Consider the following 27,194-nt stretch of genomic DNA (forward strand, 5'->3'; position numbering starts at 1 on the left):
CCAATTTTTGTCTTCAGAAAAACAAAAAGGAAATATTCACAATAGTAAAACCTATACTTTTTTTAGTTGAGATTTTTGGTATCACCAATAATTTTTAAGTTATTTTGAAACCAAAATTTTATATAAAAAACACAAGTCAAATAACTTGTGAAGCGGTAACGATTAATTTCATGTGGGATGCTAATTACGGGTTGATTTTTACGATTTTATTACCAAAAAATGGGACCAACTTTATTTTGAGCGTTACATACGTAGTATTGATGCTAGAAACTCAAAAAAAAACAAAAATAAAGCTTTTTTTTAACTTTAAAAAAATTGTGATGAGTTTTCCCGAAATGTGCTTTATGTTTTGGTTATTTCACGTTGAAATATTCGATTTGGAATTTGACAAATAAGAAATAAGAACCTACCTTTCATTACCTACAAATCTACTCCTACTGGGTCTACAGGTTTCGTATATACCCCATGTTTCACTTTTTTTTAAGCTATGTTTTTACTACGAATATTCCTTCGATAAAATACTTAATTTTGAGATATTTGCGAAAAAACTTCTCAAAACATGTTTTTTTCTCGAAAAATGAACATATTCACTCACAAATAACTCGAAAAGTATTGACTTAGTGAAAAAACCTTATAAATAGAACTAAAGTTGCTTAAAATTAGTCAGTTTATCCAATTCCGAACTTATCTTGAACGTATGTTTTTCTCCTCCGAGAAGGGGTGACACTCACCCCCAGGGCAAAAGCACAAATCGGCACAATAAATATTACTTTTTTTTTTGTTTGACATGTTAGCTATGTGTATGCCAAATTTCATCTTAATCCGAGCGGTTCTTTAAAATTTACAGCAAAAGCCGTGAGTAAATGGACTATACATTAGCTTGAGTTTTTATAACTTTTTGATGTATTTTATGATATATAATATGATGATTTATATTTAATGTTTATTAAAAACTTTTAATATACAATGTGTGTTTTAATGGGGCGGGCGGGCCCGCATCCCAACTGGAACCAGGGCCCGCTGGTCTATCGGTACGGAACTGGATCCAGTGATCACCCTCTTTACATAAGTTAAATTAAAACAAGTTTAGATATTAAAGTACATCATTATGCTCATCAGTGAGGTTGCCGGCTAACTTGTTTGCATGAGGTTCTAGTCTCTTGGAATATTTTTTATCATATCCCTAATAGTCCGTTCTTTAACGGTAAAATATTGCAAAATCTCTAAATTTTAAAGAACCGCTTGGATTGACATGAAATTTGGCATACACATAGCTAACAAGTCAAAGAAAAAAAGTGATATTGTGCCGATATGTGGTTTTGCCCTGGGGGTGGTTTTCACCCCATCTTGGGGGGTGAAAAAATATTCGTCCAAAGAAAGTCAGGAAATGGATAAACTGGCTAATTCTAAGTAACTTTTGTTCTATAGAGTTTTTTCACTAAGTCAATACTTTTCGGGTTATTTGGCAGTGAATATGTTCATTTTTTCAACAAAATAAGCACGCTTTTAGACAGTTTTTCGCAAATAACTCAAATAGTAAGTATTTTGTCGAAAAAACATTTGTAGCAAAAATATAGCCTGTAAAAGATTTAAAAAAATGGTGTATATATCACGTCTCTACACCTAGTAGAAGCAGAGTTATAGCTAATGAAAAATAGGTTCATATTCGTCAAATTCCGAATGGATTATTTTACCGTGAAATAAACAAAAATGAAGCACATTTCGGGGAAAACTCATTACAACTTATTTAAAGTGTTTAAAAAAAGCTTCATTTTTGTTTTATAAAAAAATTTCTAGCGTCAAAATTAAACAAGTTACGCTCAAAATAAAGTTAGTCCCTTTTGGTTTTGGTAAAAAAATCGAGAAAATCACCCCCTAATTATTATCTTAAATGAACTTAGTCGTTACGACTTCACAAGTTTCTTGACTCGTGTATATATTGTTTATATGATCTGTAAGTTTCATCGGTTCAAAGTCCTTATTATTGAAAGGGCTGTAGTTAAAAAGGGTTGAACGAGTCACTGATCACGAATATATGCAAATTTAGAAACACCAAATCTTAATCAATTTTTGTCTAACAGAAAAACAAAAACATATATGATATTCAGAAAAGCAAATCTGACTTTTTTTTGTTTTTCGAGATTTTTGGTATCTCTAATAATTTTTAAGTTATTTTGAAAAAAATCATATTTTTCAAAATTTAAATTTTTAAAAATTTTACTTTGAAACCAAGTTTTTTCAAAAATAAGCACTTTGAATCGATGAAACTTACAGGTCATATAAACACAACATAAGTAAAATAATTTGTGGAGCGGTAACGATTAATTTCATTTAAGTTGCTAATTAGGGGGAGGTCTTCCCGATTTTTTTTTTTGCAAAAACAAAAGGGATCAACTTTATTTTGAGCGTAACTTGCTTAAATTTAAAGCTAGGAACTTTTTGCAAAAACAGAAATAAATCTTTTCTTAAACACTTTAAAAAAGTTATAATGGGTTTTCCCAAAAAGTGCTTAATTTTTTGGATATTTCACGTCGAAATATTCTATTTGAAATTTGGTGAATATAAATCTATTTTTCATTGGCTATAACTCTGGTTCTACGAGATCCAGAAACCTAACGCGTACACCATTTTTTTTTACTTTTTTATAAGCTATATTTTTGCTAAGAACGTTTTTTTTCGAAAAAATACTTACTTTTTGAGTTATTTGCGAAAAACCGTCTAAAAATGTGGTTATTTTGTTGAAAAATGAACATATTCACTCGCAAATAACTCGAAAAGTGTTGACTTGGCGAAAAAGCTCTATAGAACAAAAGTTACTTAAAATTAGTCAGTTTGCCCATTTCCGGACTTATTTTGGACATATATTTTTTCACCCTCAAGAGGGGTGAAAGTCACCCCCAGGACAAAAGCACACATCTGCACAATATCACTTTTTTCTCTGACATGTAAGCTATACGTATGCCAAATTTCATGTCAATCCAAGCGGTTCTTTAAAATTTAGAGCAAAAACCGTGAAAGAATGGACTATAATATTATCTATAATATGTCTAATATCATATCCTGATGTTTTTATGGATGGCACATTGAGATCTTACCCAATCACATAGTTTGACACGAAGTGGCAGACTATGTGATAGAGCACGTTTTTATTTTTAGAAATGAAATAATAATCTGACTGAAGTTATTATTTACTCAAATATGTTGAAGTAAACGTTTATTCACAAATTTATTCGTATTTGTCGAATATCTTAAATTGTTCACACTTATACCACTCACAATAAGATTAGTACTTAAATACAGAACAATGTTTCCCTCATACACAAGCCACTCTTAAATCCGAATTGAGTATTGCTAATTATCTCCTCTAATATCGTGTATATTCTCTTATGTAGATATTACTCGCATTAAAAACGTGACTCATCAGACTTATTGTCAGATAATCCCTACATGTCTTTGTACGATCATCATAATCAATCAGCCCTGATTTGTCCATTGTTGAACATAGACCTTCTCTAGATATCTCCATCTTCTTCTGTTCTGCGCCTCTTCTATTAAATTGGTCAAAATTCATGTCTATTAAGCTAGAAAGACCATTTCATAAGGGAGCCATGAGACACACTCCATATTTTTTTGCTATTTTATTGCTAATTTATTACGCAAATTAAAAATTTATTGCTTTATCCCCTTTAGAGAAACAGGTGGCCATTCCAGCTTAATATTAAGCTAGAAAGGCCAACATTCATATATCCGAAACGAAAGTAGATAGAGAGTTGCTTCCGGTGGTCTATTTTATTGCTAATTAATTGCTAATTTATTACGCAAAACAAAAATTTATTGCTTCATCCCCTTCAGAGAAACTGGTGGCCATTCCAGCTTAATATTAAGCTAGAAAGGCCAACATTCATATATCCGGAACGAAAGTAGATAGAGAGTTGCTTCCGGCGGCCTATTTTATTGCTAATTAATTGCTAATTTAATACGCAAAACAAAAATTTATTGCTTCATCCCCTTCCGAGGTGGCCATTCCAGCTTAATATTAAGCTAGAAAGGCCAACATTCATATATCCGGAACGAAAGTTGATAGAGTGTTGCTTCGGGTGGCCTATTTCATTGCTAATTAATTGCTAGTTTATTACGCAAAAGAAAAATTTATTGCTTCATCCCCTTCAGAGAAACAGGTGGCCATTTCAGCTTAATATTAAGCTAGAATAGCCAACATTCATATTTCCGGAACGAAAGTAGATATAGGGTAGCTTCCGGCGGCATATTTTATTGCTAATTAATTGCTGAAAGATTGAGTTTACAAGAATTTACAAACTCACCCCCTTCAACCCCTACCGTTATCATCATTCCCCGGAATCCACAAAAAGTGAAAATAACCAGTTTAAAGAGCTAAAACCAAGTACGTATTTTTTGCTCATTAATTACTACATGTCTAAGCCAAAAATGCATGTTTTTCTTCCTCCCCTAACGAGCCACAATGGCTGCAGCGGTTTAATACTTAAGGCTGCAATACTCAACACTCCTATTTCAGGAAAGAAAGCAGATAGAGGGTCGCTTCTGGCGGCATATTTAATTTTTAATTAATTGCTGAAAGATGGGTTATACCAGTATTTACAAACTCACCCCCTCTAACCCCTACCGTTATCATCGTTCCACGGATTTCACAAAGCGTGAAAATAATCAGTTTAAAAACTTAAAACCAAGTGGGTATTTTTTTCTAATTAACGGCTGCAGGTCTACGCCAAAAACCAATTTTTTGCTTCATCCCCTAACGAGAAACAATGGCTACTGCGGTTTAATTCTTAAGCTACAATACCCAACACTCCTATTTCAAGAACGAAAGCAGATAGAGCTACCCTCTATCTGCTTTCGTTACTGAAATAGGAGAATTGAGTGTTGTAGCTTAAGTATTCAACCGCAGTAGCCATTTTTACTGGTTAGGGGATGAAGCGATAAAATCAAATTTGGCGTAGACCTGCAGCAGTTGCTTAGGAAAAAAATACCCACTTGGTTTTAAGTTTTTAAACTGATTATTTTCACTCTTTGTGAAATCCGTGGAACGATGATAACGGTAGGGGTTGGAGGGGGTGAGTTTGTAAATTCTGATATACCCCATCTTTCAGCAATTAATTAAAAATTAAATATGCCGCCAGAAACGACCCTCTATCTGCTTTCTTTCCTGAAATAGGAGTGTTGAGTATTGTAGCCTTAAGTATTAAACCGCAGTAGACATTGTGGCTCGTTAGGGGAGGAAGCAAAAAATTCATTTTTGGCTTAGACCTGTAGCAATGAATAAGCAAAAAATACGTACTTGGTTTTAGCTCTTTAAACTGGTTATTTTCACTTTTTGTGGATTCCGGGGAATGATGATATCGGTAGGGGTTGAAGGGGGTGAGTTTGTAAATTCTTGTAAACTCAATCTTTCAGCAATTAATTAGCAATAAAATAGGCCACTGGAAGCAACTCTCTATCTACTTTCGTTCCGGATATATGTATGTTGGCCTTTCTAGCTTAATATTAAGCTGGAATGGCCACCTGTTTCTCTGAAGGGGATGAAGCAATAAATTTTTAATTTGCGTAATAAATTAGCAATTAATTAGCAACAAAAAAGGCCACCGGAAGCAACTCTCTATCTACTTTCGTTCCGGATATATGAATGTTGGCCTTTCTAGCTTAATATTAAGCTGGAATGGCCACCTGTTTCTCTGAAGGGGATGAAGCAATAAATTTTTGTTTTGCGTAATAAATTAGCAATTAATTAGCAACAAAAAAGGCCACCGGAAGCAACTCTCTATCTACTTTCGTTCCGGATATATGAATGTTGGCCTTTCTAGCTTAATATTAAGCTGGAATGGCCACCTGTTTCTCTGAAGGGGATGAAGCAATAAATTTTTGTTTTGCGTAATAAATTAGCAATTAATTAGCAATAAAATAGGCCACCGGAAGCAACTCTCTATCTACTTTCGTTCCGGATATATGAATGTTGGCCTTTCTAGCTTAATATTAAGCTGGAATGGCCACCTGTTTCTCTGAAGGGGATGAAGCAATAAATTTTTAATTTGCGTAATAAATTAGCAATTAATTAGCAACAAAAAAGGCCACCGGAAGCAACTCTCTATCTACTTTCGTTCCGGATATATGAATGTTGGCCTTTCTAGCTTAATATTAAGCTGGAATGGCCACCTGTTTCTCTGAAGGGGATGAAGCAATAAATTTTTGTTTTGCGTAATAAATTAGCAATTAATTAGCAACAAAAAAGGCCACCGGAAGCAACTCTCTATCTACTTTCGTTCCGGATATATGAATGTTGGCCTTTCTAGCTTAATATTAAGCTGGAATGGCCACCTGTTTCTCTGAAGGGGATGAAGCAATAAATTTTTGTTTTGCGTAATAAATTAGCAATTAATTAGCAATAAAATAGGCCACCCGAAGCAACTCTCTATCTACTTTCGTTCCGGATATATGAATGTTGGCCTTTCTAGCTTAATATTAAGCTGGAATGGCCACCTGTTTCTCTGAAGGGGATGAAGCAATAAATTTTTAATTTGCGTAATAAATTAGCAATTAATTAGCAACAAAAAAGGCCACCGGAAGCAACTCTCTATCTACTTTCGTTCCGGATATATGAATGTTGGCCTTTCTAGCTTAATATTAAGCTGGAATGGCCACCTGTTTCTCTGAAGGGGATGAAGCAATAAATTGTTGTTTTGCGTAATAAATTAGCAATTAATTAGCAACAAAAAAGGCCACCGGAAGCAACTCTCTATCTACTTTCGTTCCGGATATATGAATGTTGGCCTTTCTAGCTTAATATTAAGCTGGAATGGCCACCTGTTTCTCTGAAGGGGATGAAGCAATAAATTTTTAATTTGCGTAATAAATTAGCAATTAATTAGCAACAAAAAAGGCCACCGGAAGCAACTATCTATCTACTTTCGTTCCGGATATATGAATGTTGGCCTTTCTAGCTTAATATTAAGCTGGAATGGCCACCTGTTTCTCTGAAGGGGATGAAGCAATAAATTTTTGTTTTGCGTAATAAATTAGCAATTAATTAGCAACAAAAAAGGCCACCGGAAGCAACTCTCTATCTACTTTCGTTCCGGATATATGAATGTTGGCCTTTCTAGCTTAATATTAAGCTGGAATGGCCACCTGTTTCTCTGAAGGGGATGAAGCAATAAATTTTTGTTTTGCGTAATAAATTAGCAATTAATTAGCAATAAAATAGGCCACCGGAAGCAACTCTCTATCTACTTTCGTTCCGGATATATGAATGTTGGCCTTTCTAGCTTAATATTAAGCTGGAATGGCCACCTGTTTCTCTGAAGGGGATGAAGCAATAAATTTTTAATTTGCGTAATAAATTAGCAATTAATTAGCAACAAAAAAGGCCACCGGAAGCAACTCTCTATCTACTTTCGTTCCGGATATATGAATGTTGGCCTTTCTAGCTTAATATTAAGCTGGAATGGCCACCTGTTTCTCTGAAGGGGATGAAGCAATAAATTTTTAATTTGCGTAATAAATTAGCAATAAAATAGCAAAAAAATATGGGGTGTGTTTCATGGCTCCCTTATGAAATGGTCTTTCTAGCTTAATAGACATTCAAAATTCTTTTGAGGTCGTCGGTCCACACGTTGGGGGTCTTCCTCAATTTCGCTTGTCTGTTTGCTCTCCATTCAAGCAATTTCCTCGTCCAGCTGTAGTCTTCCATTCTTGCAACATGCCGCGCTTATCTCCATTTTTGCCTTGTAATACGTTCGATAATATCTACCACACCGGTTTGTCTACGAACTTCCTTGTTTCTTATTTTATTTCTTAAGCTTATTCCTAGCATTAATCTCTCCATCTATCGTTGGGTCCTTCTCAATTTTTCAGCTGATATTTTTGTGAGAGTCAAGGTTTCTGCTCCGTATGTGAGGACTGGTCAGTGGCGGCTCGTATCACTTTAAGAAGGTAGTGCCAAAATTCGGCTGCCTAAATTTTTAGTGACGGGTTCACGATATTGTCAAAAAAGGTATAAAATAGAAATTTACTTTTACATTATGTAGGTATATAGCATTTCTGGGGTGTCAAGAAATTTAAACATTTAAAATGCATTCAGTGATTGATTCGACATCATACCCGTCCAGCAAGTAAAATCTCCAAAATCTCTCAACTTATCGCCCTTTACACAAATATCGGAAAACCATAACTAACTGAAATTCACCAGCGAGGTCTGTCGTTTCATCGGCAATCACTGCAATACAAAGATAATTTTCAATTTATTTCCTTATTTCCTCGCGATAAACATCTAACATGCACTGAAGGAGTTCAATTTGGGTTGTCTTGAGGTACCTACCTTTAAAAGATTTGGAACTTTGAATATGAACCTAAGTCGTTGTCTAATTCGGCTAAAATTGAATAGTTCCTTAAAGATGCCTCTATTTTCTGAATTTTCCTTTTCGTCGTGATTTCTCAAAACTATCTTGAAAGCTCCACAAATGACAAAACCATATGGATACAATTTTTATAATTTGATTCGAAACATATCTATTCTTATTCATTTGTTCATTGTGTGTAATTAGACTATCACGATAAGCTGAATTTAACTTGGGTTTTATTAAAAATTAAAAATTTTTCAATTATTTAAAAATATAATAATTTATAATAAAAAGTTTAATAATTAAAAATGTAATAATTATAACTACAAAAACGAGCAAGCGAGCGCGTAAATAAACTCGAAAATATAATGTACGACAATCTTTTTGGATCTACAATCCACTATCCACTATGATCATAATAAAAAATATTAGTCGAGCCAGGCACGAATAGTCTCATTTAAACGTATTGTTGCAATTCTAGATGGGTTCAGGGATTAAGAGAATTGTTACTCTGTTTTAACAAGTTTATTAAAATTCCTAATAAACTAAAGTACAAAAATAAGTCCTCCAAAATTCAAACGTGACAAAAACAATTATTATGACAAAACTTCTAAATTGACAAATATATCTGTCAGATTCCTTATTAGTCTGACTTACTCCATCTACTTACACCTATGCTAGGTGATTTATAACACCGCCCCCTTCTTTCAGGCTGTTCGCCCCGAACAGTACCTAAATGGACCAGGTCGGTGGATTCTGCCCTTCATAAGGACACAGTCTCTCTAGGTGGACGACCTTCGGCTTACTTCGTGGCGTCAGTTGCACCCTATACACAAGGTCATTTATCTTCTTAATGACCAGGTACGGTCCCTCCCAGGGCCGCTGCAACTTGGGACTTAGACCTTTCCTTCTCGTTGGTTGGTAGAGCCAAACTGCATCACCTTCCTTGAAACTAACAGGTGTGGATTTCTTATCGAACCTAACCTTCATCCGGTCACTGGTGAGTTGTAGCTTGTTTCTGGCGAAATCGTGGACCTTAACCAGTCGATCCTTTAGACCGCTGACATACTCGGGAAGTGTCTCTTGACCCGCCTCTCCGTCTGGTACATTACTATGTAGGAGATCGATGGGAAGCCTCATCTTTCGACCAGTTAACAGCATTGCTGGAGTGTAACCAGTTGCATCATGTTGGGAACTTCGGTATGCTAGCAGAAACAGAGGCACCAGTTTGTCCCAGTCTCTCTGATTTTCGTCTACAAACAGGGACAGGTAGTTGTTGATGGTCCGGTTATGTCTTTCTACCATGCCGTCGGATTGAGGATGGAGCGGTGTTGTTCTGGTCTTCTTAATTCCTAACAAAGCCATCATGGTCTTCCAAACTGCCGATTCGAAGTTGCGCCCCTGGTCAGAATGAAGCAGAAGTGGAACACCATGTCGGGAAACGACATTCTCCAGCAGGGCTTCACCAACTGTGACTGCTTCTTGGTTGGGTAGTGCAACTACTTCAGGCCATTTGGAAAAATAATCCATAGCAACCATCAAATATTTGTTTCCTGATGCTGTCTCTGGAAATGGTCCCAAAATGTCTACAGCAACTCGTTCCCATGGAGTTCCAGTAATATATTGTTGGAGTTTTCCCCTAAGTCTTGTTTTGGGTCCTTTCTTGGATGCACACAGGTCACATCGTTTGCACCATTCTTCCACATCTTGCCGACAATGAACCCAATAATATCTCTCACGGACTCTGGCCAGAGTCCTATTGATTCCAAAATGCCCGCCGGAGCGACTATCGTGAAGTTCTGCAAGCACGTCCTTAACACATGACCTTGGGAGAACAACTTGGGGCACTGTTCTTGTTCCATCCGGACTCTCCCATTTACGAGTGATGATGTCATCTCGTAGACACAGGGAGTCCCACTGAAGCCAATAGCCCTTAACTGCTTGCCCATATTTTGCAATCTCCTGCCACTGTGGTCTAGCTCCGTGGTCCAGCCACTCCCGAACTATTTTTAGATCTGTATCTTCCTTTTGTTCAGCCTGAAGGTTTTCTAGAACTTCTTCGTCATTTCTATCCTCTATGGTTCTCAACTGTAGAATCTGGCCATCTCGTTCTTCTTGGCGGTCGCAGAATCGACAGTTCCTCCCGTTGCATGGTCTTCTCGAGAGACCGTCGGCATTCCCATGACTTCTTCCCGCTCTGTGACGAATTTCAAAATCATAAGTCTGTAGTTTCTCCAGCCACCGAGCTATCTGACCTTCAGGTGTCTTGAAATTGAGAAGCCATTGCAAGGCAGAATGATCGGTTCTTATCAAGAATTTTCTGCCATAGAGGAACGAATGGTAGTGTTCTACTGCTTTGACGACTGCCAATAACTCCTTTCTGGTGACACAGTAGTTTCTTTCTGCTTTTCCCAAAGTTTTGCTGAAGTATCCTATGACGCGTTCCTCGCCCTTTTGTACTTGGGAAAGCACCGCCCCGATACCATTTTGAGAAGCATCTGTATCAAGCACGAAAAGACCCTGTTCTTTCGGATATGCCAGAATTGGAGCCGTAGTCAATTTATGCTTGAGTGTGGTGAAGGCAAGCTGGCACTCTGGTGTCCAGTCAAATGACAGTTTTCTCTCAGTCAGATTATGGAGAGGTTTGGCAATCTTACCAAAATCTTTCACGAAGCGACGATAGTAACTGCAAAGACCAAGGAAGCTTCGGATATCGTGTTTGTTTCTTGGTGTGGGCCATTCCTGTACTGCTTTTATTTTCGCCTGATCTGCTGCAATTCCTGAGGATGAAATTACATGTCCAAGGAAACTAACTTTTTCTTGGAAGAACTCGCACTTTTTGGCATTTACTTGTAGGTGAGCGTTCCTTAGTCTGGTGAAAACTTCTTTCAAATTGGCAAGATGTTCGTCGAAATCTTTTCCGATGACCATAATGTCGTCGAGGTATACCAGACAGATTTTCCATGTAAGTCCTCTAAGTACTAGCTCCATTAAACGTTCAAACGTGGCAGGTGCATTACACAATCCGAATGGCATCACTTTGAATTGGTAGAGCCCATTTCCAGCAGAAAATGCGGTCTTCTCTCTGTCTTCAGGGTGTACTGCAACTTGCCAATAACCGCTTTTGAGGTCCACAGTGGAAAACCATTTCGACTCAGCCAAGGCACTAAGTGTATCATCAATACGGGGTAGTGGATAGCTGTCCTTCTTGGTAACGCTATTCAGCCTCCTGTAGTCGACACAGAACCGCGTTGAGCCATCTTTCTTGGTTACCAACACCACTGGAGAAGACCAGGGGCTACTCGACTCTTCGATGACATTCTCCTTTCGCATATCTTCAAGGATTGCAAAAGCTTCTTTTTGTTTTGCAAATGGAAGACGTCTTGGTGCCTGTCTTATGGGGTTGGAGTTGTCAGTGTTAATCCGATGTTGGACTAAGTCAGTGCGGCCAGTTATTTCTCCTTTAAAGAATATGTCACTTTCGTTGTTAATGAACTCTTCTGCTTTTTGGTATTCATCTTCAGATAGATGTCCCCATGACTTCTTAAGATTTTCCAAAATTTCAGTGGAGAGTTGGTGTGTACTGCTAGCTGTTGGCACGTTTTCTTCTATTCTGGTCACTCTTACAACTGGCTCGCATATTCCAAGCACTTGGCCCTTTTTGAAAGTAATTTTATTGCCATTCGGGTTGGCCACCCTTACTGGAACGGTCTGCTTATCCCCATCTACCAAACATCTGGCCACAATGACGCCCTCGTGAATCTGCTCGTCTGGCTCTAATAACATGGCTCCCAAGCCACCAGATGCATCAATTTGTGCAACCACGATCTTTTCACTGTTAGGAGGGATCTTCGTGTCTTTTGCTACTAACATCTTTAGCCCATTGTGCTGCTTTCTGGAGGATGACAGTAGAATTTCTTCATTGCCGACGACTAAGGTCCTGTGTCTGACATCTACAATAAACCCATGTTCGGACATAATGTCGACACCTAGGATGAACTCGTCTACGATGTCGGCTACTAGGACCACTACTTCTATCTCGATGTGTCCCAGCTCGATTTTTACGCAACTGTCCCCATAAACAGTAATGTTTTCGCCTGTCGCTGTCTCTAGTATGGGAGATTTCGATATTATTCGTGTAGATGACTGGTCCAGTAAACGTTTACTCATAACTGACCTAGTTGCCCCAGTATCGATGGTAAAACTGCATCTGTCGCCATTGAGAAGTCCATCGGCAACTAAGCTGTCACTACTTCGTCTTATTGTGGATATTGAGAATCTGGGAGCTTGGGACAGGTCAGCCAACGTGCGCCCCTTGACGTTGACTTCTTTTAGTTTTCCGAATTGCGTTGATATTGTGGAGCTTGCCTACTGTCCTCTGATCTTGTATGTTGTCTGCAATCACGTTGCAGGTGGCCTATCAATCCACAAAAATAACACTTTGGGCGCCCCTGACGTTTTTGCTTCAAAGATTCAGCTATTGGGCCAAGATATTTCTCGAATTGGGCGACCAACACCTGGGACAACGTATTTAGATCGCCTTCTTCCACTTCAGCAACACCTCTTATTTGATGGACTTTGCGTTGATGGCGGGACACATTCTTCACGGCTTCGTACTCCAATGCTGCGACAATAGCGTCCTTCAATATTTGGTAGCGTCCTCTTCCTAGTCGTAATGTTTGATGGAGGTCTACATCTCGCAGGCCATCAAGGAAACATTGGATGGTAAACTGGTGTAGAAACTCTTCAGGGGCTTCGGGCCAAGCGAGTCGTGCCATCTTTTCTACTTCTGCTCCGTATTCTTGCACAGATTCGTTGGAGCCTTGGATACGCACTTTTAGTTGGCTCTGGTATACTTGCTTCAAATATTGGCTGCCGTATCTTAGTTCTAGAGCCGATACGACAGTCTCATATTTATTTTGTGCGTCCTCTGGAATGTTTTGGAGGATTTCTACAGCCTTACCTCGAAGTGCTAATATGAGAGCAGTTGCCTTCTGTTCATTTGTCCATCCATTATTCTGTGCAGCAGCTTCGAATTGTCTTCTATACACTGGCCAGGATATCTCGCCGTCAAATGTAGGAGGCTTAATTATTCCGTTGACAGGGGAACAAATCACTTCTGGTTTACCTTCAACTCTCAGTTTCTGGGACTTTTCAACCTCTAGGCGGATATTCTCAAGAGTTCTCGTTACCTCATCGTGCGTTTTTTCTACTAGGCCTCTTGTTACTTCAATCTTTTTAATCATGTCTTCTTTTGTCTCTTCGATTTCTTTTTTCATATCTTCTTTTGTCTCTGCGATTTCTTTTTTCATATATTCTTTTGTCTCTTCGATTTCTTTTTTCATATCTTCTGTACTCACTTTTGAAGTCTCTATTTTTGAGATAAGTGTCACGAGCAACTCTCTGTCTTCTAGACGACGTAAATTTTCTGTTTCTTTTTCTTCCTGCCGACGTTTGTCTTCATTTTCTTTTTCTTCCTGCCGACGTTTTTCCATGGCGGCAATCATGTCTCTAATTTCTTCCATCGTCTCGCTTCTTGTTTTCACCATATAAATTCTCTTAATCCCACTTTACTTCTGACACCAATTGTTGCAATTCTAGATGGGTTCAGGGATTAAGAGAATTGTTACTCTGTTTTAACAAGTTTATTAAAATTCCTAATAAACTAAAGTACAAAAATAAGTCCTCCAAAATTCAAACGTGACAAAAACAATTATTATGACAAAACTTCTAAATTGACAAATATATCTGTCAGATTCCTTATTAGTCTGACTTACTCCATCTACTTACACCTATGCTAGGTGATTTATAACAGTATATTAAAAGTGCTCATAGCTCTATCTTTGTCACTTACATAGAATGCCCGTAAAGTCTTTCTCTTTTCAGACCAGCCACATAAGCATTTGGCACGATCATTCCGTCTGCTGTGAGTGGCGAGGGTTGTATTACACTACACAGTTGCCAGATTTTATATAATTTATAAAGAAAAAATAAATACACACAAAAAAATTAACAGGCATTAAAACGGTTTAAAGATAAAAATAATATGTTTCTGCATTAAAATAAGGTAGTGCCATGGCTCCATGGCACTACCTCACCGGACGCCACTGGGACTGGTAGAACGCACTGGTTAGAAGTTTTTCTTTCCAAATAGAGTGGTCTATTTGTTTTAAACACGTCTCTCATTTTTCCGAGTGCAGCTTAACCTAAAATTATTCTTCTGAGTATCTCGCATGTTTGGTTTTCTTGCGTTAACCTTATTTCGTGACTCAAATACACATATTTTTCCATAAGTCCTATGGGCGATGTCCCTATTTCTTTCAGCTCATTGGAGACGAGATTGGTAATCATTTTTGTTTTTCCATAATTTTCTTTAAACCGACTCTCTGTGTTACTTGCTGTAGTTGTAGCATAACTCTAGCTTTTCCTAAGTCGTCTGTTATGAGAACAATGTCATCTGCCTATCGGAGATGATTTAATATCTTTCCATCGATGCTAATAACCTTTGACTCCCACTCTACTCGTTTAAATGCGTACTCCATGACTGTTATAAATAGTTTTGGCGACAAGGTATCTCCCGGCCGCACTCCTCTGCCAATTTTTATCTTCTCAGTTATGCAATGACGGTTAAAAGTTGTCGTATTTGCGTATATATTTCGATTAATATTCGCTTATACGATGTTTCTTTGATATTTTGACAAATGGCGACTTAAGCCAATCAGTTGGTAATATCCCTGTGGCATAAATTCTGTTAAAGAGATGACACAGTACTTTAATTCCATTTTCTCCCAAAACCTATAGTAGTATTTCGGCACTCACTTCATCGGGACGAAGTGCTTATCTATTTTTTGCCGTTTGTATTGCCCATGTAACCTCAGTTTCTGTTGCACCTAAAACCGCTGTCTTGTGGCATGTCTCATTTAATTATTATGTTTATATGGGATTAAACCAAAATGGATTGTGATGAAAATTATAGTTTTAACTAAAATGAGTGACAAACAAGTTGTTGTGAAACTATAGTACAGTTGCTATCAAGTTATTGCAGAAACCCTTAATCCTATTACCAAGTCATTTGTATTTGAGCAGGGTTGGCGGCAGGTTTAAACCAACATGCTTGAAACCTTAGTTTAAACCAAGCTTTGAACTAACTGGTTTTGAGAAAAGCCTGGGTACAGCAAAAGCCTCCAAACTGGTGTTTTTAATTTTAAAGTTTTTAACCCATTTATGTCCAACGGGTCGTTAACGACCCAACTATCAAAAATATGTTTCAAGCAAATATGTCGAATTTACCAGTCGCCATTTGTTTACAAGTTCATTCCTGACTATGCAAGTAAGCAATTTATTTAGTGCAAACCGTTTATTTCGCTCGTAGTGTTCGTAGAGTGTACGTGAAAATAGAACTTGAATAACGTTCGCAGCATAGCTTCATTCAAACATTTGTAAGTACATTTATAGTTATTAATGATATAAGTGTTAAAAGTACACGTTCAAGGCACGCATGTGAAAGTTTGCAGAATGAGCGATAGCGAGTTCTGCAATTCACATGAGTGCCTTAAAAATGTACTTATTAACACGCATATCATACAATATTTTTTCTACAAACGTAATTACAGGACAATATCTACAAAAACTTTTACTTAAACTTGACTGACATTCCAATTTTATATTTTTTTGACATTACATCAAAATTGCATATACAGTCAATACGAACTGCAGTGTCTTAAAATTTTTTTTTCTACAACCACTATTCAAAGTGCACTTTTCTGCACGGTTTTATGTTAGCAAACTTGATATTTTCTCACAGTATAAGATATTTGAGATTAGTGTGCAGAAAAGTGACGTTTCTGTGCCGCAAAGTGACGTTTCTGTGCCGCAAAGTTCTTTTCTGCACAGTTGACTACCTCATTCTGAGTAACGTTATATTCTGTTTACATCCGTGGACTACCGCATTCTGAGTAACGTTATATTCTGTTTACATACGTGGTTAAACTTTAGACAAATATATAACCTATAAGACAATTATTATATTTAACTATAGCATAGAAACTAAATTATGGATGTTACAACTGTTTTATTTTACAATTTTATTCTTATTAAACATTTTATAATTATCAAATAACCAATAAGGATTTAGCAACCTGTGCAAGAGACGTCGAATGAAGTAGGTTTTGTGTAAATCCGTGACTGCATAAATACGAGTATAATGTCAATAATGTGTAATAATTGTTTAAATTTAAACAAATTAAGGCAGTGCATTAATTTTTTAGATTTCTGTGCAATTTATTTAGGTATAAGGAATTTAAATTGATTAGTAGGTATTAATTAAATACAGTTTAAAATTTATCACATAGGTACCTATTATAATTAATCGTCGTTTGGAAATTGTGATTTTTATTTTTAGGAAAAACTGTGCTTGTAGAAAAAGTATAGTGTGAAACACGTGCAGAAAGGTAATTTCTCACTCGTTTGAATTGCGGCACTCGCTTGCGCTCGTACCGCAACTTTTCAAACTCGTGAGAAATTAGTACCTTTCTGCACTTGTTGCACAATATACTATTAAAGCACTAGTGCCTTAAAGTAGCATTTTTAACGCTCGTATGAAGTGCTAAAAATTGCATTTTTAACACGGTTGTAGAAAAAAATAAATTATTTTATTATTTAAATTCATTTTATATAGTTAAACATAAGTTGTATTAACACATTATAATATTACTAGTATGAAAATAATTTGATATGTGTCATAAATATAATATTAGAGAGATTTTGCACCTCTTATTTTGCAATTCCGTTATATTATGGTTATTGTTATACTACGTCTGCGCAGTAGCGAATATATAATCCGTTATCGTTATTAAACATAAGGGATTCCGTAATTTACGGAGGTTTAAAGTAGCGCTTATCGTTATCGTTATAGTAATGGTTAAATTGCTTTGTTGCCAGAATGTAAAAAAAATCAGTAAATTACATTTACATAGATTCTAATTTTGATTACCTATAAATTAAAATTTCAAAAATTGTTCAAGTATATGCTTAAAATTACAATAACGTTGTGAAGTGAGGTTATGTTTAAATAACGATAACGATGACACGAAAAACCTACTTGACAGGCTGTAAAAACTCTGCTTTTTAACGTTGCCGTAATCGTTATGCTTAATAAAGTTAACCATTAGCGGAGCCAAAATCAGCGGTCATTTTAAGAGGTGCAAAATCTCTCTATTATATTTTGATGAGTCGTTAACGACCCGTTGGGCACATGACATATTTTATCATAATGAGAAAATGTTTTTTAGTAAGAAACCATTATCTACTGCAGAAATTCTGAAGGAAATAGAAAAAAATTGAGAATAGTGAGACTATACCGGATGATACCTATATCTCTGATGTTTGGGATAAATGTCTAAGTCAGAATTTCACAACAAAAATGTTTTGATGCTTTCTGGACCAAACAAATCGGCTCTTTTTATTGGTACATACGGTTTAAGTCTACAACTGTTGTATCAACATGTTATCTAATGAGCATGGAACTGAGCCAATCCAAAAAGCAAGCGAATATTCAGTAAAAGAAACACTAAAAAATTCAAATAGATCAACCATTTGTAATTTCGCAATACAACAAATTTATGGGCGGAGTCGACTTGACGGACACCAACATTTTGAAGTACAGAATACAAATGCGTGGAAAAAAATGGTACTTTCCAATATGGATATGGGTGCTGGATGTTTGTGTAACTAATGTAATAAAAATGACAACTTAGAATTTAGAAGACATATAGTTCGTATATTATTGTCTAATTATGGAAAGTCGTTCTATCTGTTCTACTGGATCTCAAAATATTGCAATAATTCCTGCTCCCTCCCCATCAACACAGCATCTAATTATTACTGGTGCTCACAGAAGAAGATGTCGTATATGTTCAAATAAAAGTACAAAAGCATGCAATAAATGTGAACCACTCCACGATAAATTCTTCAAAAATTACCGTACAAACTATTTTAAGCCTTAAGCAATATAATTAAACTATGCCTGCGTCATTGTTTTAAAAATAAAATGTAATTGCATAAAAGTTATTATTTTTATTTTGTACCCCTATGTGCCCAACGGGTCGTTAACGACCCAGCATGTTTTTCAAAAATCAGTTTTTGAAAAAAATTTTTAGTAATTTTTCGATAGGGTTTAGGGATAGGGATAGGGATTAGGATATTTTAGAGATAAGGATTAGGATATTTTATTACATTCTTGAGAAAATCATTGATATATTTGACAAAAATAGTTGTGGGCATACATGCGTTTTAATAGATCTGCCGCAAATGAAGAAAATTAAGATAAATAAATTCTATTTTTGTATTTTCTTAGTTATTTTGAATATTATTTCGTTTGAAGATGTTTTTTGTTATATTAATTTTGTGTGTGTGTGTGTAAATAAAAATAAAAGTTGTCTTAATCATTTTTTTTTTTCATTGTTTATTACTATTATTTTATAAAATATTTTATTCAATTTTAAAGTTTTTACTCTTACAATACTTTGTACAAATCAACCTGGTTTAAACCAAATAAAAAAAACCTGTTTTTTATTAACCTTAGTTTTTGCCAAAACCATGTAATTAAGTGATGTCGTTAAGTTTCAAGAGGTAAACATACTGAATACTTAGTAGATATAATAATTAAATGTACAATAGATTTACATTTTATTACTTTCTACCTGTGCTGGAAACTTAATCACACCACTCAAATGCAAATGACTTTGTAATAAGCTTAAGATGATGGTTTCTGCAATAACTTGATGCCAACTATACATTATACATGGTATTGGGTATAACTTAAAAAAAAATGAAAAAAAATTGAATTCTTGGAGTAGTGAGAGAGGGTACCTTTGCCACTAAAAAGTGGCGGCACGGTGTTCATACGTTCTTTTTTAGGTTCTACTATTTATATTATAGATTATTATGGTGCCTAAAATGATTAACAAAGTTCACCTATCCCAGCTTTAAGTCTAATACGTTTTTTAAGCTACTTGAAAAATAAAATTATATTAATGAATAAATGTAATTATATGAAATTTGATTTTAGGTGAAATCCCGGCAAATACTGACCAGGACCTATGGAAAGATGACGATATGATGAATCTTTTCTTTAATTTTGATATTTTCTCGGAAACTAAAAATTCAAACATCGCAACAGCGACGTTAAGGTTATATAGACTTCCTGAAAATAATACAAAAACAAATAATAAACCAGACTGTGAGAGTTTTAACTCTGCGGAGGAAGAAAAATTGTTAAGAGTATCTATATATTGGTACACGAAGTCGTTAAAAAAGAGGAGAGGTAAGATATAAACAAGAATTATAAAAAGAATATAAGAAACATTGCACATCATCATCATCATGGCTTTTCATTCCGGATGGAATGTTTGCCGCTCTAAATTAGAGCTCTCTGATTCCGGTGGCGCCCAAAATCCCGACAGCCAAAATCCCGACAACCAAAATCCCGACAGCCAAAATCACGACGGCCAAAACACCGACACGCCAGAATTCCGACAAGCCAGAATCCCGACAGGCCAAAATCCCGACATGCAACAATCCTCGCATAAGCAAAAATCCCGACCACTACATTCTGAATATTTATTGTTTCCTTTTCAAATGCAATACCAAATCATATACAGCAGGCCTATCCAACATACGGCCCCCGGGCCACAATGCGGCCCGCGTAGGCCCTTCATCCGGCCCGCGAGTCCCTTCTCACCGAACCCACACCCACGCAGAGCCACAGAGCTCACGCACATCCAGTGATGCCACAGCTACCGATTTTTCGGTAGATCTACCTGAAATGTCCGAAAACCTGTAAAATCTACCCTTCTACCGAAATCTCCTTTTTTCTACCGCAAAAACAAAATTATTACAAAATTTCTTTAGCGGATAGATTTGGCAACAGAGTTTGGTTAATTTTCAAGAATTTTTGAATCACTTTACTTAAATAGCTTGTAACACGTGCGAGCCAGGCAGCAGATATCAGATACGGATTTACTAATACTTTTATGACCACTGACCAGTCCTTTGTGCTTTTATAAATACGATTTTTGGGGTAAAATGTATCTACCTGAATGAGTGAATAGTGAAGGATTGTGGCTTATTTTGATATAGAAGATAATTCCAAACTAAAAATAGTATTTACTATTAAAACCTTAAACAGGAGAAACTTCTGTACCTGTACCTTTTAACTTTATTATTTATACTCGCGTATAAATACGGCTAACGGTAAACGTGCAGATACAGTTCCAGTTCGCAAACAAAGCGAAGATCAGCGAATACTTAAGGGCGATACAAGCAATTATAACGGACTTAGTGAAGATTCTTTTGGCGATTTGGTTCATTTGTGTTGCAGTGTTGATTTGTGTTTGTTGCAGAACATGATGTCATCAGAAAAAAAACGTAAAGTTGACAAAGAATGTCGAATATTTAAAAACAGTTGGACTGACACCTTTTTTGTCATAGAACAAAATGGTAACATACTGTGCCTCATATGTCATGAAAAAATATCAGTTTGCAAGGAGTACAATATAAAGCGGCATTATTTCACAAAACACGCTTCTAAATACGATGAATACCTAGGTCAAATTAGAATCGATCGAGTAAATTCGTTGAAAAAAAATATGATCGGTCAACAGGCGATGTTCAGAATACCAACAGAAAACTCCGAGACAGCCACAAAAATTAGCTTCATGATAGCAGAAGCCATTGCCAAGCGAAGTAAACCCCTATCAGACGGAGAATTTGTCAAGGAATGCTTGGAGATGTTTGCATCGGTAGCGTGTCCGGAGCAAGAAGCATTAGTTAAAAATATAAGCTTGTCACATCAAACCATAGCAAGAAGAATTGATGACATGACCAAAGATATTGAATCGTCTTTAAAAACGCAATTGAAGAAATGTGTTTTTTACAGTTTCGCACTCGACGAAAGTACTGATGTATCAGATACCGCACAGTTGGCAGTTTTTGTAAGAGGGGTAACAGAAGACTACCGTGATCGAGGAATTGCTTGATTTGCGTTCAATGAAAGATACAACCACCGGAAAAGATATCTACGAAGAAGTAAAGAGTTGCATAGAAAAATATGAACTACGAATCGAAAATCTTTGCGGATTGACTACAGACGGTGCGCCAGCAATGACAGGAAGAACAAGTGGTTTTGCAGCTTTAATGCGCAAGAACGTCACACATACAATCATACAGCATCATTGTATTATTCATCAAGAACAGCTGTGTGCAAAAGTACTTGAATTGAAACACGTGATGGATAAAGTAGTGCAGACAGTTAATTTTATACGTGCAAGAGGACTGAATCACAGACAGTTCCAGGCTTTTCTGTCTGATGTCGGTTCAGATCACGAAGACATCGTGTACTTCAGTAGCGTTCGCTGGCTCAGTAGAGCATCCACACTTAAACGATTCTATTCGTTGCTCGACGAAGTAAAGATTTTTCTTGAAAACAAAGGTCAAGAAATTGATTTCCTAACTGATGAGCAGTGATTGGCTGATCTGGCCTTCCTGGTTGACATTACTAAGTACCTCTCTGATCTTAACTTAAAACTGCAAGGAAAAGATCAATTATGCACGCAGTTATATGAACACATTCAAGCTTTCACAAAGAAGCTCATATTGTTAGAAAAACAACTGGAACAAAAACAGTTGGTTCATTGGGAGACTCTATCTGCCAGAAATCAAGAAATGTTGGACTTAGCCAAGTACGTGTCATTGTTGCAAAGATTGAGGAATGAGTTTGAAGAGAGATTCGTAGACTTCAAATTACAAATTCCTAACATGAAAGTGTTCCAAAATCCGTTTGAAATTGAAATTGATGGTGCTGTGCTGAACTTACAGATGGAATTGATTGAACTGCAAAGTGACTCTCTTCTAAAAACGGCATATCAAAGTTGCCTTCCGAACGGATTAATTGAGTTTTATAAAAAATATGTTAATCGGAACCAATACCCAAACCTTACCAAATTAGCTCTTGAACAAATATCTTTATTTGGTAGTACATATATTTGCGAGCAGCTTTTTTCTCGCATGAAATATAATAAATCGAAAACGAGATCATCTTTATCAGACAATCATCTGACAGGAATTCTGCGCATAGCTACTTCTAAAATACCAGCTGACATAGATACACTGTCCAAATAGAAAAAATGTCAAACATCTCATTAGTAATAAGCTTTTTAGAGTGATAAGTAAAACTAAGGTTTTCTTCCTTAATAACGTAGGGACGTAGACAATATTCTTGTATATTTTTATTAACTGTTGTTTTTTTGTTAAATATTTCATTGATTTCAATTTGTTTTTGATTGATTTTCTTTTGTTTGTATATAAAAAATACCTAGGTATTTGAAATAAAGATATCCAACTTATTTACTTTTTTTTTCTAGGTACTTATATTATAAGTACCTACTTCCTATTTAACCTACTTATCTACTTAAGTTACTGTTTTTTACTAAAAAAAGGTAGTTTATCTTTCAATACTTGCTGCCCATACTTAAAGTATCACTTTTTTGCAATGTAATAGCAAAAAAAGCAAAAAATAAAGACTACCGAAATTTGACGATTTCTACCTAAAAAAATCTACCGCAATTTGATGGATTCTACCTGAAAATTAGCAGCAGCCTACCGAAATTTTGTCCAAGACCTGTGGCAACACTGCGCACATCCATCCATCCAATAGTCAGTCGGCCCGCTACAGTTACAAAATTACAAATCCGGCCCTCCACAAAATTATGTTGGACAGGCCTGATATACAGTATTGAAATTGAAAAATTAATTACTTACTAATAAGTACGGGTACTAATTATTATGTATTTTAAAAGAAAAAAAATCATTAATCACTTTATATCTATTATAATATCTATTATATGAAAGTAAACTAAAATTCAGGATTTGATTATACATATATTATTGGACTATACATTGGCAAAAAAAAATAATTTAATTCATATACCCATGTTATAAATTTTATCTAGAAAATTAGTTCATATTAAATGGTAAATACTTTTTTCTACGACCCGTAATAGCACCCATTACTGTACCCGTGAGTAATAATTCATTACTCACGGGCTGAAGTTACTCACGGGTCATTACTCACGGGCTGAAGTTAGATTCAAGTGGCGCATGCCACTTTTAATATTAATCGTATATAGGGTTTTCCATCCACAGTCATTTGTTTCGAGCTTCTGTCATATTTCGTATAATCCGTGTATAATGTTAATATACAGAGATTATACAACATATGACAGAAGCTCGAAACAAATGACAATCGATGAAAAGCCCTATAGGTAAACTGCAAATAAAATTACTTAAACTTTTTTATTTAATACAATAATTATTGTAATTTATATCAATAATTAACTTCGAAAAATTTTTAAAGGAATTTTAATTGTAACAATGTCGGTATATTACAACGATTATATATGTAACAAGATAAAATTTTTATCTTGTTTACTAAAAATTTTGACGTTTATCATTTATTTTAGTGACAGTGACATTAGCGCATTTTGTTTATGTTAATTGGAATTTAAAACTAATATTGTGTTTATTTTTCAAGTAATATTGTGTTAAATATGTTATAACATATTATGTATAGTTATATTATTATATTGTATATTGTATATAATTAAATGTAAATATACATTATAACTATATAATATGAAATACGTCTACCGACAACAGTTATTTCATATTTATTATCGTAGATTCACTGAGAGTAGGTACAAATTTAAGCTCATAATTTTTCGGAAACGAATGGAACTTACATATATTATATTATTGACTATTTCTAGTTGTATTTTTACAATAAGTAAGAATTTGGCAATAGTAGGCAACCAATTATTCATCCACGTACTAGGGGTAAATAGCATTTAGGTATTTTTGTAAATTATTATAATTTAAATCTCGAGTAGTTGACAAGTAAATTTTTTACTAATTAAAATTAAAAAAAAAGGTCGTAGAAAAAGTATAGTATTCTACTCGCATGTAATGGTTATTACATGCTCGTTGAATAATATACTATTGTTTAGTAACAAAAAATAAAAAACAGATGGCAATAAACAAAAAACCAGAAATAAATGTAATTATATGTTAAAAAGGAACTTATCAAACCTGTCGGGATTCTGGCGTGTCGGGATTTTGGCCTGTCGGGATTCTGGCGTGTCGGTATTTTGACCGTCGGGATTTTGCCTGTCGGGATTTTAGCTGTCGGGATTTTGAGGTAGACCCCTCTGATTCGTATATTGCAGTGATTCACTCCGCGTTCTTCTTGTGTAGTGTCAACGTTTGTTGTATGACTTGGCTTTTGTTACAATATTTTTCCACTGATTTCGATGTGTAGATTCCCTCCAGTTTCCCACTTTCAGGATTTTTATGTCCGTCATGACCTGGTCCTCCCATCTCTCACGGGGTCTTCCCCTTGTTTTTTCAGTTTCTGGCTTCTATCTGGTGATATTTTTAATCAGTAGGTCATTTTTCCTTCTCTCTATGTGTCTTAACCATCTCTGTCTCTACGCTTTAATAAATGTAACTATATCTTCTCCCTTTTTTCCATTCTTATAGGACCCATAATTCCTCTGAGGATTTTCCTTTCGAATATTATTACCTTCATCTTCATCCTCATTTTCTTCATCTTTAACTATGAGACACATTGTCTCAGCTGCGTATATAACTACTGGTGTGATTGTAATTCTGTATATTTTCAGTTTTGTATTTCTGGATAAGTTCTTGTCCTTCATTAGACTATGATATCTCCAGTATGTTTTGTTGCCTGCTGGTATTGGCTCCGTTATTTCTTCACTTTTCTTATTTTTGCCATTTACAATTTACTCCCAAATATTTAAATTGTTGAACTCTTTCAAAAGTGTTGTTTTCTATCTTGATACTTCTTGTCTTGTTATCTTCTCTTCTAGAGCAGAGTAGATATTTTGTTTTTCCTTTGTTCATTTCTAGACCTCTTTTTCGTGCTTCATTTGCCAGAGTTGTTACTGCTTCTTTTAATATTTCTTTGTCTCCTCCCGTAATCCCGTAAGAAATATGCCATCTACATATGCTATCATTTGTGTAGAGGAGTGGGCTATATGTATATAGGTGCTTTAATTCCGCTTAGTCCTGTCGACAGGGAATACAACGGCCTCCTTTATTCAGATGGACTTACCTAAGTTTTTTATGTATTTTGACCCGCAGAACACGAATTTTTTGGATAACAGTTGATCCGGATGTCGATAAAATTGTTAAAAACAAAGAACTTGAAGAATTACATAACAGCGATTTTTCGCAAAAAAAAACATTCTTTTGTATGTTTTGGGTCATTCTAAGTAAAAAATATTCTTGCAAGTTTTTTCGTAGGATGCACAGTTTTCGAGATAAATGCGGTTAAACTTTCAAAAAATCGAAAAATTTCAATTTTTGAACCCAACTCTTTTTTGAACTCTTGACTAAAAATAAAATAGCAATTCTGCTTACCACATTTGAAAGTTCAAGTCAAATTTTATCGGTTTTGATTATTTGCATTGCTAAACATTAATTTTTTATTGTCAAACAAAGACAAACATAATTTATAATGTTTCCCTTGTCCGATGCATGCGTTTTAATTCATGCTACGTAGAAATCGCCTGTGTGTAGGCGCGCCTACTTGTTCTATTTAAATGGGAGATGCATTGAAAACATCACTCAAGCACTATGTGTTTATAGCTTTGTTTAGCAATAAAAAAATTAATTTTTAGCAATACAAATAATCCAAACTATTTAGAATTGCTATTTTATTTTTTAATCAAAAGATTATCGTACCAAAAAACTTGTAACAACATTTTTTGCTTAAAATGACCCAAAAAATACAAAAAAATGTTTTGTTTTGGGAAAAATTGCTGTTGTGTAATTCCTCAAGTTCTTTGTTTATAACAATCTTATCGACATCCGGATCAACTGTTACCCAAAAAATTCGTGTTCTACGGTTCAAAATACATAAAAAAACTTGAGTAAGTCCATCTGAATAAAGGAGGCCGTTGTAAACCCCCTGGCGATAGAACTAGCTGGTCTTACTGTTCCTGCTACTCCTATGTTGAATTGTATGGTTGACAGAAAATCGCCTGGTCACACTTCTGTTTATATTGGCAATTAATTTTGTGCTACTTTCTTCTATTTTTCTGTTCAAAATCCATCCATAGTTATTTTTGTTAATTTAATTAGCTTTAGTTATCCTGATTTTTCATTTCAATAATTAATTTATTTCTTCCAATACAGTCAAAGGCTTGTCTGAAGTCTACGAAGAGGGTGTGGAGTTATATGTTCTGTTGGTGGCATTTTTCGGTTGTTTGTGTAATTATGTGGATCGCATCTGTAGTGGATCTGGGGAAATTGGGGACTACTAGCAAGGATTCAGAGAAAGCAGATCCACTGCAGATGCGAACCACATCGCACATAGTTTAGTATAATTTTACTGGTGATATTTTAATTTCAGTTAAGAAACGCCTCTCTGACAGTAAAGTAATATCAGAAACAGCACAATGGATAGATCTCAGTGTCAAACCAGCAACCAAGGCCTGGTCAAGAGGTCGAAACCTTGGTCTAGGAGTGCTTGTAGAGGATCAGGAAGGAAATAATCTGAGAGCAAATCGCATCTTCAAAGGAACATCATGCACGGTTGGATTTTGTGAGTGTGTATTAACATTATTAACTTAAAGTAAATCCTTTCATTATCCTAAAAGGAACATACTGTTCTAAAATGGTTTCCGACTTGGAGACCGAAATATCGAAGAAAATTGTTCTAATTCTTTATTGTATATAAGTCATACA

The 27,194-nt window shown here is 35.5% G+C and overlaps 1 protein-coding gene across 2 annotated transcripts in view; it reads left to right on the forward strand.

Annotated features, from left to right (window-relative positions):
• LOC114332327 (uncharacterized) overlaps positions 1 to 27,194 on the forward strand; it is a 186,551-nt gene that overhangs the window by 129,719 nt on the left and 29,638 nt on the right. Inside the window, exons 4-5 of one of the 2 annotated variants that reach the window (XM_050649765.1) lie at positions 19,438 to 19,692; positions 26,860 to 27,051. In XM_050649765.1, coding sequence (XP_050505722.1) covers positions 19,438 to 19,692; positions 26,860 to 27,051 — 447 coding nt within the window. The remainder of the gene's footprint in view (positions 1 to 19,437; positions 19,693 to 26,859; positions 27,052 to 27,194) is intronic. The other variant, XM_050649766.1, reaches the window with a different exon arrangement.

The sequence above is a fragment of the Diabrotica virgifera genome, chromosome 4 (genome assembly GCF_917563875.1).
Source record: "Diabrotica virgifera virgifera chromosome 4, PGI_DIABVI_V3a".
NCBI classification, from domain to species: domain Eukaryota; kingdom Metazoa; phylum Arthropoda; class Insecta; order Coleoptera; family Chrysomelidae; genus Diabrotica; species Diabrotica virgifera.